The following is a 15,915-nucleotide window of genomic DNA, read 5'->3' on the forward strand; positions in this document are numbered from 1 at the left end:
GAAGTAAAAGTGTAAGAAGAGATCTAAGTATACAGTACTACTCTGTGCTGGGTATTTATCCAGCCTCCAGTCATTTTTAACTCAGGGATTTCCATGCCCACACAGGATTTCTGTGAGATAGGTCTCATTGAACTTGTCCAGTCTCACCTGTAGGTCATGTGAACTCTGCATTCAGTCTGATTAGATTTCCTCTGAGAAAAGTTTACCTTGTTTTATCTTTGTTTCGAAATTGATTGTTGCTATTTTTTCTAACGCTGCTGTTTTTACCAAGAGAGTCCATCCACCCTGTAGACAGTCATGGCTCCATAGAGCTTTAGGGTCATTGAACTCAGCATCTCCTTCTCAGAGCAACAAATCCTAGCAGCAGTACAGAACCTGTAAACCAGTACAAAACCTGTGAGTGAGAAATATTCTCACTTCTCTGAAACTCTTCCAGCACTTCTCTACTTTTTTTGAAGTGAGAGAGCCTCAAGAGTGCACAATGCAGAGTGAGTTGTTGAAATCACATGTAAAATTCAATTATTGAGCATTTATTTTCTTACCAGTTTTTAATAAAAAATGTATAGTGTATTGCTGCTGTTCTTCCAGTTTTGTGTTTTGCAAGTCTAACTCTTCTTAGCATTGTATGATGATGTTGTATTTGTTATAGATATAAAAAAGATGTGACTTTCTGGTATCTTTGTGACATGTAAAACCAGTTTAATGAACAATTATGTTTTCCCTAGTTCTAGTTTTTTACTGATGAAAACTGACAGTGAAAGTTGGGCACCTTCAATTACTCCATGGATTTTTTTCCCCTTCAGGGTGTGGAACAGCAGATGAATATTCTTCTTGGAAAAGATACCGAAAGTAGGAAGAAAAAAGCAAAATGGGATTATGGAAATATTGATTAAACGAAGTGAGAAAAGCGAGTTAAAAACCAGGAGTAGACAGGAACAGAGTTGTGTGGGTGTCTTCAAACAAGAATAAGACTGCAGAGAGTTGCTGATGGGATATGATCGGAGTGCATGTGTACTATAGTGAGGAAAATTGGTAAAAAAAAAAGACAAAAATTGTTAGCTGTTGAGGTAAACACCATGGATTCACTCCTAGAAGGAAAAACATACTATGTTATTAATGTAAAATCAGGAAGCACTGAAAATAAGATTCAAGAGGAATACACAGCTCTTTCCTTTAAGTTCTTGACTTCAGAATTTTAAAATTATGTTTAGTGCAAAAGACTTTATTTTGTTATAGTGATTTGCTGGTTGTCTTTATAGTATAAAAAGCTTAATTTTCCAAATTGGTAATAACTTTTTGGTGTTTGAAGTTGCGGTAGAGAAACATTAGGACTAAAGTTTGGAATTTGTCATAAATGTGGAATTTTTCAGTTTACAGAAAATAGACATGTTTCTTTCATAAAAGGAAGTTTAAGTGACAGATCTGATTTGTATTTATGATTTGCAAAGTATGCAAAAGATTTTAATTTTCATTTTGCTTAGTTCTGGAGATTTTGATGATAGCTGGAATCTGTGATTTGTAATTATTCTCTGGTCAAACGCATCTGAAGATTAATGTTTTTTCCAGACAGAAGCATATAAATTACCAGAATGAATCATATAAAACAAGTATTGGATTTTTTTTCAAAACAGCAAATGCTTTTATTTCTGTCCATCTTTGTTTTGAAAAACTTTTAAAAATTAGGAGATATGGGTCTGGAAAGGAGAGATGAGAGAGGAAAACATTTCTGTGCTCATTTATCTGAACTTGTAATGTCTTTTTCTGTTGTGAATCTCATGAGATTACTGAAGAAATGGCAACAACTATTTTAAAGTTGAACTTATGGTATTAAACCAAAAGTGCCACTCATATCTCAAGCAGCCTGGAGTCTGGATAGCTGAAAGTTAAGTAATCAAATGTCCTTAAGAATGGGTTTGTAATAATGCTCCATCCTATGAGTGCGAGTGGATGATGATCACCAGAATAAGATGTGAACAGGACCTGTGGACTAAAGAACTGGTTGGCTTTCCTACTCTTCTTTCTGCTCTGGCTGTGTCATCTTGCATTTGTCTTCTTTGTGGCCAGTAAATGCTCCTGCCCCTTTTAAACCTCTTGTGTGAGAGAAAGTCAAGCAAGAGCAAGGGATAGGGATGAACTTGTCTCGCTGCCCCTTGGTAAGAACAAGATGTAATGTATCTATGCTGAAATTTGTCAGAAAATGCCTGTCATGCATTCACCACTTCACAGCGAATCAAACAAATCAGCAAAGCTTCTGTACAGCTAAAAGTCAAGTGCTAAGTCTGTACCATGCCTGCAGGGGTATGAAGGCACACCGTGTCGGGATTTGCAATGGCAAAGGTTGGCAATAGCCAACTTGGCCACCCCTCTCCATTTCTCCCTCCAGTCTGCAGGTGAATATTATCTATGATTTCCACTGGCCAGTGCTGGGGGTGGCAGAAGATGGAGGATGTTTGCCCAAGCCTTAGCTGTTCCAAATCAACAGTGTGTTACCAAGGGTACAACACCATCTTCACCATCATTCTAATTGTGGTGTCTGAGAACGAGCACACAAATCGAGTGGAATCTGTACTATTGCCAAAGAACCTCAAGTAATGGGAGATAAAGGGAGAGATGAAGTAGTGACAAGGTGACAGTACTGTGACAAAAGAAATATTTCAGACCTAGTGTGTTGTGGAGAATGTCTCTGATTTGTGTTTGACCTGGTAAACTTAAAGGCAAGTTAGCTGAATTTGTCCTCAAATAATGGGTGAAAGAATAAACAACAAAAACAAAAAAGTAATCTCAATTCTTTTCTTCTTTCATAATATGGTGTAAGATAGGGATGAGGTTACTTGTATTTTACTTGCATTCAGAATGGTATTGTAGTTTGAAGAAAGGATAATTGGGACAAAAGGAAGAGGGAGAGTCTTTTCTCTAGCTTTGTTTCACCCAAAACAATACCATGAACACCCCCAACAGATCTACAATAAATCCCAGACCTTTCACTTTAGATCTTGATGATCTTAGATTTACATATCTTGGTGATATGCTAAGGATGTAAAGAATTTGGATAACTGAATATCAATTAGAAAATATTAAAAAATTAGGGGATGTAATTTTAGAAGTTGTTTTAGTTAAAGCACCTCTATACCATTATCTGATTTAGAATTTCAGATCTGCTCCTTGCCTAATATTTTTAAAAGGGAGAGCAAACAGGTCACCTTCTGATTTATAATGGTTGGAGTTTTGCAAGACCTGCATATTCAAAGGAACTTCAAGGTACTGTCTAAAGTATGCTAGCTTGTACTGATACATTAGATCACAAAAAAAGGATCACATATAGAAGATGTCTATGTATTTCTTCACACCATGAAATCCTTGGAAAACAGTTATTATAGTTTCATTTCTATAGTTATCCTATAGGGATGAGGCTGAGAATAGGATGAGGAAGTCAGTAGCCATGATGAGTCTGACATCTGGAGATAGAATTTGAATTACCATAATGGAAATGTAAAAGCAAGTTTTTATCATTTTTTAACTGAGACTGTAAGTAAAGCTTAGGTACTGCTTAATTTGCTAAACCAGCATTGCTTCCAGGAAATGTTTGCATTCTTTGTAAAATGCGTGAATTTGAATCTGCTAAGGAGTGGAATGTAGTTTTTAATGTTTTGTATTTTGCCAAACATCAAATATCCACAAAGTAGTTATTGCAGCGTTTTCTAATCTGCAATGTATAAATCCTGACCTTGTTGATATGTGTTTCTTCTGTGCTGTGTTTCCCATGTGCTGCTCTGGAGGCAGAATATGGACTGAGAGGGTTTGGTGAGCTCACTGTTAAAATGCTGTGTAACAGAAAGATTAGGTCATCACCTCAATTCCACAAAATCTTTTTTTTTTTTTGTAGGTGAAATGGAAATTCCAGATTCAAATGACCCCTTAGGTCACGTGGATGGACTTGAGAGACCAATTCCAACACCTAAAGGTAAAATGAATTGTAATTTCATCACCCTGCTTAAGTATAAACATTCTTCAGAAAGAACCAGCAAAATCCTGTTATTGTATGTTCCCTATATTTGTCAATTAATGCAAGTCTGTTAGGAAGGCAACCTTCCTTTTGTGAATTAGCATTTCTAATTCCAAGCAGGGATAGCAAGGGTGAAGGAGTCTATAAAAATTAATTTTGAAGCGTGTTGAGTCCCCCTGCATGGAGGGGTTAGATGTTTGATCCAAACACAGAGTGCTATTATTACCTTCCTAGCATATTTTATTTCACATTGTTGCCATGAAGTTAATTTAGTTTTATACAGTGCCATACCTAGCATCTCTAAGTAAATGTTAAGCATTGGTGTCTTTAGTTTGAAGTAATTAAATCTAGCCCATTACAACACAAGAATCCTTACTTTTTAAGTAGCTCTGAGCATTAGTGCTTTGGTGTTTTAAACTATCTAGTGTCAGAATTTCTAGTTATTTATTAGTTAACATAAATTTTATTACACTTTACCACTTAAAACTATAGATCCAAATGCTCTTCTTGGATCTGAAGATGCACATGTTTACTCAAATTGTGCTTCCAATTACAATTTGGTGCAACTTTCTAAAGCAGGTCTTCAGTATTCTGCCTGAAGAACCATATTTTCTCAATTGTGTACTGAATTTATCTTTTTATGGATGCATTGCTATAGTAATGCCAACTCCTATGCTAAGGAAAAGTGTCAGATAATAATGTCAGCTTCATTAATGAGCACATGTTAAAGTCTACAGAGCTTTGTAGTATTGACCAAATGTTCCTGAAATTTGTCTTTCAGAGGAACATGAATTTTGAGGGTACTTTGGAATATAGTCCCTCTTCTCATAGATATCCAATGTTATCTAATCTTATTGTCTTCCTGAATGCTAGTTAGATTTCTTACCCTAGCTGTGCATATTAGGATGGTTTTTATGGAATCTTCCTTTAAATTTTGTCCATAAGTCATTATAAAAAGATGTGTTTCTGTTTGCATATATGTAACCATCTTGCTACTGATTGTCAGCATGGGACTAAGTCCCTTCTATTTGGAAAGAAGACCTGGTATGCTCATACTCCATTTCTAAACTCTTTGCCACTTTCTGAAACTGCTGAAATATTTTAGAAGTTTAGAATTTGCCATCTGTTCTGGGAATAAATTTTAGTAGTAGCCCTTCCTATCAGTAGCATTGTGTTATTACCAGTGGTTTTATTCACACTAAAATGCACACTACTTTTGATTAAAAAGGGTCATGTTTAATTTTTAACTGCATCTTATAGGCTTGTTTGCCTTTCAAGTTGGTCCCACTTTTCTCTTTTGTTACATGTGAGATTTTAAGGCTACAGACAGAAAAGAGATGGGGGTTTTTTTATTTTTTTTTGTTTTTTTTTCATGTGACAATGCTTGGTTAAATTCTTGCTGAAAAAGGAGTTCCAGTTATTTCCTTCTTTTGCAGAGCCACAGGCAATACCTGTCTGAGGAAGTAATTAATCACATCTCAAACATTTCTACACCATAAGAATTGTATATTTCCTTCAGAAAAAAAAATAAGGAAGAAAAAAGAGCCCCATGTCCTTAAATTTTTCACTGGTATAGAATCCAGCATGCTTGGTTTGGAAATGGCCTCATTTTCTCCTTTTTTTTTTTTTTTTTAATTTGGGCACAAAATTCTCCATACAAGCAAAACAAATTGGAATGTTAGCCCATCTGTTTCTGTGTCATAGTAAGGTATCATGTTTTGTTGCAAAAAGAGACTGGACAGTTCTACTTCGAAGTTTGGACATACTGTTGAGACCATGAGAAAAAGTCCTACAGCCTTTCCATCACATCAACCTTCTTCCTCCCTTCGGAAATCTTTAGTTATTCTGGTTTGCTTGTAACCTCCCATTTTTAAAATGGCTTTATTAATACCCAAATTAAAATCCCCTTTAGAAGTACCAAATGTATTAGTCATCCTCTTCTCTAGAATCTTCCAGAAGTCCTGAGAAATGATTCTGTCTCCAAAGGCAAAAACAGTTTAAGCAATGTTAAAAATGTTGCAAGTCTCTTCTTACAAGTGATGCTAGCATTCTGATAGTTGATGAGAAGGCACAATATTTTGGCTAGGCCTTTGAGGAGAATTTATTTTCCCTTGTTTCCTTTAAATGAGCACCTGAATGACTAAAAAGCACTGTCTCTGAGCAGTGTTTCATTGAAAACCAGTGCAGAGCAGTGAGTGCTATAGAAGAACTTAGGTCTGCTTTGGAATAAAAATAAAACATTTGAGCACAATTTTCCTCTCAGTACAGTCAGTCTTTGTGAAGATGATAGCTTCTCCAATCTCACTTTCAAGTAAGCCTTACTTGGTGTCTTTCTCTTTTGCACAAATGCTCTAATATACTTTCACTAATTTCAGAGGAGAAGATAATGTGCACATTGTGTCAGTATTTCAAGGCTAATTCTGCTTCATTCCTGGCTTGACAGTTGTTCATTCCCTCTTCCTAAAGACATTTCAAGAGAATGTGAACCAAATCGACTAATTTTCCATGTTTCTGGATGTATTTTTGTACTTTGAGATAAAAAAATAGGATGAAGGATGAGATGAAAATTGGATTAAATTAGGCTGCAAAGGTATCATTTCATCTGGAAATATTATGTGGCTGTATATAGCAGTGTAGTTTCCTTAACTACTCATACTTATTTTGGGAGACCTGCCAACATCCCTTCCATTTTCTAACCTGGGTCAAATAAATTGTAAATCACTCATCTATGTATTGGGATTAAATAAAATAGAGGGTGAAAAATCGGGGAGACTGGTTTTTATTTAGGAAAATGTTCTGTGCAAGAAATCATGAGACCTGGGCTTCAAGCTACCCTCCTTAGTAGGATGATGTTTCTCAGTTTATTTGGAGTTCGGATTTACCTGTGGAAGGAGTCACTTCATACTGGACTGCCACCACCTACCAAGATGCTATGGTGTCATTCATATCCCCTAAACTCATATACTTACAGCAATATTGTTATACACACCTCTAGAAAGACATCATTTGAATTTCAGCAACTTTCACATACATTTTCTCTTATGACAGTTTTTTTATAAGCCTAGGAAATTCTGCATCTCCTGGATATTCTTTACAGATTACCTGTCACTTTTATGAACACTTTATGCTTAGTATTGTGTTCACCATACAGTAAATTTTGGAACAACGGGGTCTTCCTCAGCATTTCACAAACTAAAGTATGCATCCTAGGTGAAAAATCATGTCATATTGTGGGAAAAGGTGACTTCATTTATGGTGGAAATATCATTAGTTTAATTACTCAAAATATTGTCCCCAAACCCTTTTGTGTTGGATATATTGGTCTTAAAATGCCAGGGCAGAAATTTGCCATTTGAAAGAGCTGTGGTGAGAAATATCATGCTCTTTAATTTATACCTAAGAAAAGAAGATGATTTGAAGACAAAAATGAAAAAAAGTTGGGAAGGCATCAAAAAAAGAAAAAACTAGATAGCTTAGGGGAAAAATCCCACATTGCTTCTTACACTAATCGCAATATACATATTTTCATAGGGGTTTTGAACACAGGAATTTTTTATTCCATGGATCTGAAAATGGTCTAAATTTATGCAGTTATGCTGAAAAAAAGGTATTTTCCCTTTTTAAAAACAGCTGATTTTGAATTCTGAGTATCTCAAGCTGAGACTCTTGTAAGTTGTGATGTGTTCTGTAATACCAAACTGATGGCTTTTTGGATTTTTTGACAGTTGCATGCAGTTATTTAAATAAATATATATGTCTTATGAAGAAATAAGTCTTCTAGCAAGTGATAAAACAAATATGCAATTATTACTACTTGGTCTGAAAAGGCTATTGTATCTTCAGATATATAGCAATTTATGAATCCAATTTTCCTTTCTTTTTCTCAAAAACTGGATATTCAGAGTTTGTGTACCTTGTGCAGTGCAGAAAGAAACCTGAATAGGAGCCAAAGTGGAAGATTATCTCAGAGCATGATTATCTCAGCAATACAGAAAGATGTGAATCTCACTATAGTATCATAGATACTCAAACTTAGTCCATGTGTAAATTGTCAAATCACTTAGACTCCCCTTGCTCTACTTTCTGCTTTTGGAAAGTAAGGGTGATGGTATCATCCCATCTCATATTCGTAAACGATTTGGAAGTTCAAAGAGAAAAAGAGGTTAAAAAAATTTACTAAGTACTGTGGTTGCCATATTGAAGCTCATTTTAAAATTATTAATGCAAAATTATTTTTAAAATCACATAGAAAAAGATGAATTAAAACAATAAAAAATGAACAGGAATTTAAAAATTAATTGAAACAGAATTTACATGATCTAAAGTAACTAAGGAGGTTTAAAAATTTTTTTTAGAATAAACTTAAAAATCTTAGCTAAGATCTAGAAATAACAAAAGCAGAGCAATCTTTTTATATTATGTTTATGCCAAGAATAACACATATGGTTTGAGCCAATAACTTGGACATGTAAGTGCCAGAATAATGTAAATAAAACTAAGAAATATAATATGCATGTGAGGTCTTAGTGGTAGTTGCACCCTTTGGGTTTTTAGTTTAGTATCTATTCTTGTGCATATCTTGACAATGATTTGACACACACTGGAAAAGCTTATTTTTATATCCTTGCCAAAACATGAATAATAGACCTGACATATTAATGCTGATTTGCTGTGGGATTCTGTTTGATATATTTATATCAAAATTATTCCATTTAAAAATATGAAGTACTGGCAACCTAACAAAGGTTTTCCCCCCCAAAAAAAAAAAAAAAATGAAAGAGTTTTGCTGGAATTCATGTCAATCATTTCCCTAAGCTATGTTATTCATAGAGTACATAGAATATGATAGCAAAACATAATATATAGATTAAGTTTCATTGTCCTCTCATAGCTTCTTGACAGAACAGTTTTTAATCTGTTCAAGCAAAATAAATACTAGTATTGGTTGTAGAAACTGTAATGAAAGAGAAATCTAATTTACGGCATTGTTGCCTACAGCAAATGCAGAAGTATCTACCAGATAGATTTTCCTTTTGACATAGTTGAACCATGCCAAAGATCACTGAAGGCAAAGGAAGCATTTTCCTTCATTTCAATGACACTTGGAAACAAGCCAGGGTATAAAAACTAGTATATAAAAATAATAATTTCACAACACAGGAAATTTCTGGACTTTATTCTTGTATTTTTAAAATAAATTCTATTTGTTATCCATCTCCCAAATAAAATATAATTCTTTATAATATGACATTTACAATAGGACATTTACAAGTTTGGCAATATGTAACAGGCAAAAAATATTTTATAGAGAGTATTTATCCTCTGCTTCAAAATTATGTTAGTATTAAAACAGATTCTGTTCCAGTTTTAAAAAATTCTGCTTGACTAATGCGTGACACAAAATACAAGGCACAAATTAAATACAACTTCTAGCATTTTGACATTTCATTTTCCTTCCTACCTGTCCAAATTAAGATTTACTGTGACAGAAGGAGAATTACATTGGAAAAAAATTGCTTTGCACATTGTTGAGGTCCTAATTTATCCTGGGAAATTTTGGTTTTTTTCCCCAGAGCATTCCATCAAACTGGCATCTACACTGTGTTTGTGGTGTAACGTACATTACCAAAAAAGTAACTGCTGATTATCACCACAGAAATTAAATAAAGAAAACATTCTTTAGAACATGGTTGGTTAAATTTTCCACTTTGTTTGAAAGAATTGCAATTATGGGTTATTGAAAGTGGACACCAAATAACAGAGCAGCTCAACAAACGGCTGCCCACTCTGTCATACAAATACACCAGAATCAGTGAGTACATAAACATTGCTTCTCAAAGAGGAAATGAAACCAGCAAATAGAGAGAGTGCAGTTCAGGGCGGACAGAGGCACAGAATAGGCCCTGAGCTGCCCTACTGCTCTTAGGCTGCTCTGGAGAACTTTGGAAAGCACAAATGCTTCCAAAAGTTAAAATATTATTACTTGGTTATTAATAGGTTAAAGTATTTATTACTTGGTTTGTAATAAAAAGGTAATATAAAACACTACAGAAAATACTGCAGTAAAATTGGCATGAGTAATGATGAACTAAAGGCCAATTCTGACCTGCAGGAAATAGATGCAGTGATGCTGACTTCATGCGAAGTCTATCTAATTGCACTGGGTCTGAATTAACCCCTAAATCTTTGGCATTGCTTTTCATGATAATAGCTTTGTTCTAGTTATTATTAGGATCAGATTCACAGATTCATATGAAAATTTTGAATGGCTTAATAGATACGGATCTAATTACTTCCTACAGTAACTCTGTTTTAATTTGTAAAAAAGGAAGCTCTAACATGGATTTAATCCTGAGTTAATAAGTCTTAAAGAGTAAATTTACTATCTGTTTTCATCCAAATGTATTTGAATGTAATATCCATGATTATCTCAAAAAGAAGACTCCATCCAGGTGATTTTGAATTAGAAAAAGTGAAATAGTGATAAGGGTTTGAGCAAGGTGTAAGCTGACCAATGGCACAAGAAGAATGTAGCCCTTTCATGTACTTGCATTTGAAGAGCAAAAACTGCATTAAAGAGCCAGACAAACCACAATCCCTGTCTGTCATCTTACACAGGCTTGAATTGGCCTCACCTTTCAGACAGATCTTCTCTGCTTCATTCATTTCTTGGGTATCAGAAGCATCTCTGAGCCAGGCAAATGTACCTCTGTGCTGACTCCATGCTGGGAGAGCCCCAGATTATTCTCAAAGGTTTTAGAACAGACTATCTTGCCTCCCTTGTATGAGCAGATTCAGCCTGTCCCCATGATTGTTGAATCTAGAGAACACTGCAGAACTACAGAACATTCCAGTCTGGGAGGTACCTCAAAAGTTCATCCAATCCAACATTTTTGGGGAAAGCAAGCTTAGACAAAAAGATCTAGTACTTTGTCCGATCACATCTTGAAAAACCTCCGATGATGAGAACTCTACCATATCTCTAGGAGTTCATTTTCCAGTGAATGACTGTTCTCACTGCAAAAAAAGGTTTATTCTATTGAAATGAAACATTTCCTAGCTTTCACATACTGCGCTTTAGTGTTCTCCATGTAACAGCTTGTGACTAGTATCTGATATTTTTGTAGGTGCCTTTTAGGTACTGAAAAACTCTGATGATGCCCCCCTGGCCATTCTCTTCTCCAGGGAGAAGAGACTTAACTACTTCAAGTCTTTCGTCACAGGACAGGTTGTCTAGCCCTTTGATGGTATTGGTAGCCCTCTTGAATCCTCTCCTGTCTTTCTGTCTTGTTTTTGAATTTTGGCGATCAGAACTGAATAGATAGGGATTGTGGTATCTCTGCCTCTGCTAGGTATCTCTGCCCCTATGGATGCAGTCCAGTATCTCAAGGGTGCTCATGAGAATGAAATACACACATTTTATGAGAAAGTGGTGGAATAAGTCTCTAAATAACAAGATCTGAGTGAAATAGCCATAGAAAATCCCTATCTAACTTGTGGTAGGACTGATCATGCTTTCTTTCATGCTGCTAGAAATGCTTATGTATGTAAAATGTTGGCTTCAATAGAAGTTTTAATCAATGGCTTCAGTTGACTATATCAAGAAGTAAATTTACTGGTTTTGTTTTCCCTGCTAATGTCATCATAGTATTTCTATTTTTTCAGCTATTAAATGTAACTGGAAACCATAACAAATTACATTGTTGTGGCATGACATTGCTGAAGCATTAACATACTTTTTCTGCCATTATATAAGTTACTAGAAAATAGATATTGTTTGGGTTCTGTCAGAATGTTTTGAAGTCTACTAAAGATTTTAAATTAAAAATAGGGACAACGAATATAAAATTGCATAAACAATAATTTATTATTTTATGACGAAAAAGGATAAATTAATTTTCCTGTAGATTTTTGATATTTTGTGGAGATTTTATATATTTGTATTTATTTAATTTTCTGTTTAGTGACAAACTAAATTTGCACTTGCCTACATTGTATTTTCATGTTATTCATTATAACGAAATTTCTTTTGAAAGGCCAGTGGTAGAGAGCAATGTAATAATAGGAAAACCCATTCAGCAATATCTGGCTTTGTACATTAATTATATTCTGATTTTTCTACTGCTCTCTTCTCCAGTGCTGTACTTAGCTATTATAGAGGAACTAATTTTCATGGCCCTGTCAAATATAAATCAAAGCAGAGCATCAATTTTCTTAAGGTATTTCAGCAATTAGACTGTCAGTGTAGACCATTTCTTTACTGGTGTTGGATTTGTGTACAGTAATATGCTATTTCTTAATTAGATAACTGCAAAATAATCTGACTAATAGGAAATGTCCACATGTGGGCATCCATCAAAGTTATTTGATATTTGGATCCACCTGCCATAAAAATATAATTAGAATTCCTGATGTTTTATGTGTAGAAGGTCTAAATTCACTGAGACAAACATATGAGCATGACAACTAGCTAATTTTCTTACCCATTTTGTAAGGTAATACAACAACTTTATTGTTTCAGTGGAAGTACATGTTGTCAAGCTTTCAGTGTGTAATGTGTATCAGTTGCAGGACCCCGAACACCAAATTAAATTTATAAAAAATAACCTACAAAAGATTTGTTTGTCAGGTTTTGATAGTGTTCTTCCATCAATTCTTTCTTTTTTTGTCGTCCCTAAAGATCACCAATACAGCCCTCTTGACAAGTCCTTTGCTTTCAAGAAACCACTAATTAGGGCTTGCAGTTTTCACTTACAAAATAACTACAAAATGTTATTACCCAATATTCATACAGACATTTCCTTGACCATATATTTTGCCTTAATGTAAAAACTGGCACTCTATTGTCAACTTATGGGTCCCCCTGTATCACAGATTACTTATGCAATTGAGACATTATTTCTTTAAATTGAATGTGAGACATATCATCCTTAAAACTTATTATAATATAAGCCTGTCCTAGTCTAATTTTAAGATTTTGATGAGTAACTAACAAGTCAAATTAATAACTAAAAGTAACTTTTCCAGCTGTAGTTCTTTTTGAGACAAATCTGTGATCGTGTAAGAAGATTGTGGTAAAATCACAATGATATCCTTATATGGTTACAGCTGGGAATATTATTTTATGGAATAAGGGTGTGTTTTGCTGTTAGAACAGAACAGCACTAGATGTATGTTAAGGATGTTAATATTTTAACATGTCAGATGTAGAAAAAGTCACTAATGCTTCAAAATAGGTGTACAAATAGGCAGTTAGGAGTGTAAAAGTATTAATTCATGATTGATCTTCAAATCTGCATACCTACCTGCACACAAACATGGAGTGAGCAATGGAACACAAATTGGAGTGTGGTGTTATGGTGTTCTTAGGACAGCGAACTGCATTTTTTTGAGCTTGAAAGAAAACTGAAATTGTTTCTGAAGTTCTCTCTTAGAAAAATACCTTTGAACAGGCTTTTACCTCAACCTGAGTAAAGTTTGACCTTTTATGATCTTTTATCCTCTTAGGTTATTTCCTGACCTTCTTGGAACCAGTAAACAATATCACTGTAGTCCAGGGGCAAACAGCAATCCTCCACTGCAAAGTAGCAGGAAATCCATCTCCAAATGTCAGATGGCTAAAAAATGATGCTCCAGTGGTTCAGGAGCCAAGACGGATCATCATCAGAAAAACAGATTATGGCTCACGTCTGAGAATCCAGGATCTGGATACCACAGACACAGGATACTACCAGTGTGTGGCTTCAAATGGGATGAAGACAATAACTGCAACAGGAGTTTTGTTTGTCAGGCTTGGTGAGTTCCTGGCTCTTATGCTACTGAGACTGCTTTATAGACTAGGTATTAGTTTTAACCATAGTGTAATGAGAAATGAATTTAATGTTTTAAGAAAAATTCTCAACACAAAAGAAAATAAAGTCAGCGCCTGAGGCCTCTCTCCCAGAGAACTTCTCAGTTGAACTTGATACCTCTTTAGTGGTAATAAAAGAAAGCAAATACAGATGTAGAGGTCTGTAAATATACAGTGAAGAAAATGAATTAAAGAAGTGCCAGTAAAAAGTATAAAAAGGTAACATTTCATTGCCTGGAGTTTTCACTCTACTGCTGAACCCAGTCTGTAAAAAAAACAAAAACTGATGAGAAGAATGAGAAGCTGTTTTCTGTGTGATATTCATAGTTCTGAGCCCATCCTTGTGAGTATCAGTTCTGTGCTGCTGTGTGGCATTAAATTCCTTTCTCATGTGAAGGTACACCACACCTTTCAAGAAGTGCTTATATTGCATTTTGGAGACTTAATAATCCAATCTGGAAGCCAACCTTTTATTTAGCTTGCCTTTGGAGCAATGGGAGAAAAAATTCTAGATGCATTTTTCTAAATTTTTTCCCAATATCAGAAAATATAATGTAAATAATTAATGTAAATAATTAATTCCACAGTTTAGTTTGTAGTGATTGAATATTGAAACGCTGAATATTGAACCTTGTTCCTGCTGTCACAAAAGTTGATCATCCCCTTGCCACATGCTAAATTCTGATAGTAAAGCTCAGTTGGGGCTTATTAAAAAGGTAAGTGATGTGTTGAAATAACACCTTGCTTAATTGGCTGTGTTTTTATGGTGGAAAATATTTTATGAAAAAACCTAAGTCCATTCAAGTTGCTGCTGGACCAGACAGTAGATTAAAGTAATTCTTATTTTTGGCTTTGAAAATAACAATATATGATTATGTTTAGGAATGCAGAGGGTTTTGTTTGGATCTTGAGATAAACCTTCCTTGAAGAGACAATTTCCTTTAGATTGCTATTGACTTTTTTTATTATGTTGTCCTTGAGCTAAACTTGTTTGTTTTATGTTTGCAGGTCCAACAAACAGCCCAAATCACAATCTTCAGTAAGTACCCTTTGGAAAATATCTTTATGTACACTGACTACTTTTGTTCTGTCAGAATTTAGTTCATGAACTCAGTAAGTGCTGCCTGCAACCACAATGTTCTTGCTAAAAATATCTAATTTGATCAAAACATCACAGAATGGATGCAACTTTTTTAGATAGAGGTAACATTGTGTTACAACGGATTTTGATTTGATTGACTTTTCTTGGGCAACTTTTGCTTGCTATTTAGCGTTTTGAACAAGCAAATTACCACAAAGTCGTGTTGGAACAGTAATTGTTTACGGGGCAAGTATGGGCTAGAATAATGCTTAAAAATGAATAGCTAAAATGCTTAGTTTGCTGTGGTTGCAAATTTACCCATGTTATATTACTATAACTTGAAGAGCCAGGTAAAACAAGACTAGAATCCTGTCATTGAGTAGCTAGGCAAAACCTCTGTTTGTTAGTACCATTTTGACTTGAATGGTGATATTTCTGCAAGACACCTGGGCTCTCTTGCAGATTTGTTATAAAGATGAAAAGAGAATCATAGATTTGTCTGGATTGGAAGGGACCTTAAAATCACCTAGTTCTAATCCTTCTCTCAGAGACACCTTCAACTTTATCAGGTTGTTCCAAGTCTCATCCAGCCTGGCCTTGAACACTTCCAGGACTGAAGTATCCACAGCATCTAAGGGCAACTTATTCCAGCCCTTCACCACCCTCTGAGCAAAGAATTTATTTTTGGAATCCAGTCTACACCTGCCCTTTTCCAGTTTAATGGCATTGCCCCAAGCCCTGAACTATCTACCAGTATAAAAATCCCCCTCCCTTTTAAGGTTGTAGTAAGATTTCCCCAAAACCTTCTTTTTCACCAGGCTTAACAACCCCAGCTCTCTCAGCCTGTCTTCACAAAGAGGTGCTCCAGCCTTCTGGTCATCTTCATGGCCTCCTCTGGACCCACTCTAAGAGGTCCACATCTTTCTTGTGCTGAGGACCCTGGATCTAGGATTCCAGATGGGGTCTCATGAGGGCCATATA

General features: G+C 35.1%; 1 protein-coding gene across 1 annotated transcript in view; it reads left to right on the forward strand.

Moving 5' to 3' along the window:
* Positions 1-15,915, forward strand: part of ROR2 (ROR family WNT receptor 2) — a 147,935-nt gene that overhangs the window by 95,831 nt on the left and 36,189 nt on the right. The window contains exons 2-4 of the mRNA XM_014869182.2: positions 3,884-3,961; positions 13,511-13,798; positions 14,862-14,892. Of these exons, the coding sequence (XP_014724668.2) occupies positions 3,884-3,961; positions 13,511-13,798; positions 14,862-14,892 (397 nt within the window). The remainder of the gene's footprint in view (positions 1-3,883; positions 3,962-13,510; positions 13,799-14,861; positions 14,893-15,915) is intronic.

Source organism: Sturnus vulgaris, chromosome Z (genome assembly GCF_052056855.1).
Source record: "Sturnus vulgaris isolate bStuVul1 chromosome Z, bStuVul1.hap1, whole genome shotgun sequence".
Lineage (NCBI taxonomy): Eukaryota > Metazoa > Chordata > Aves > Passeriformes > Sturnidae > Sturnus > Sturnus vulgaris.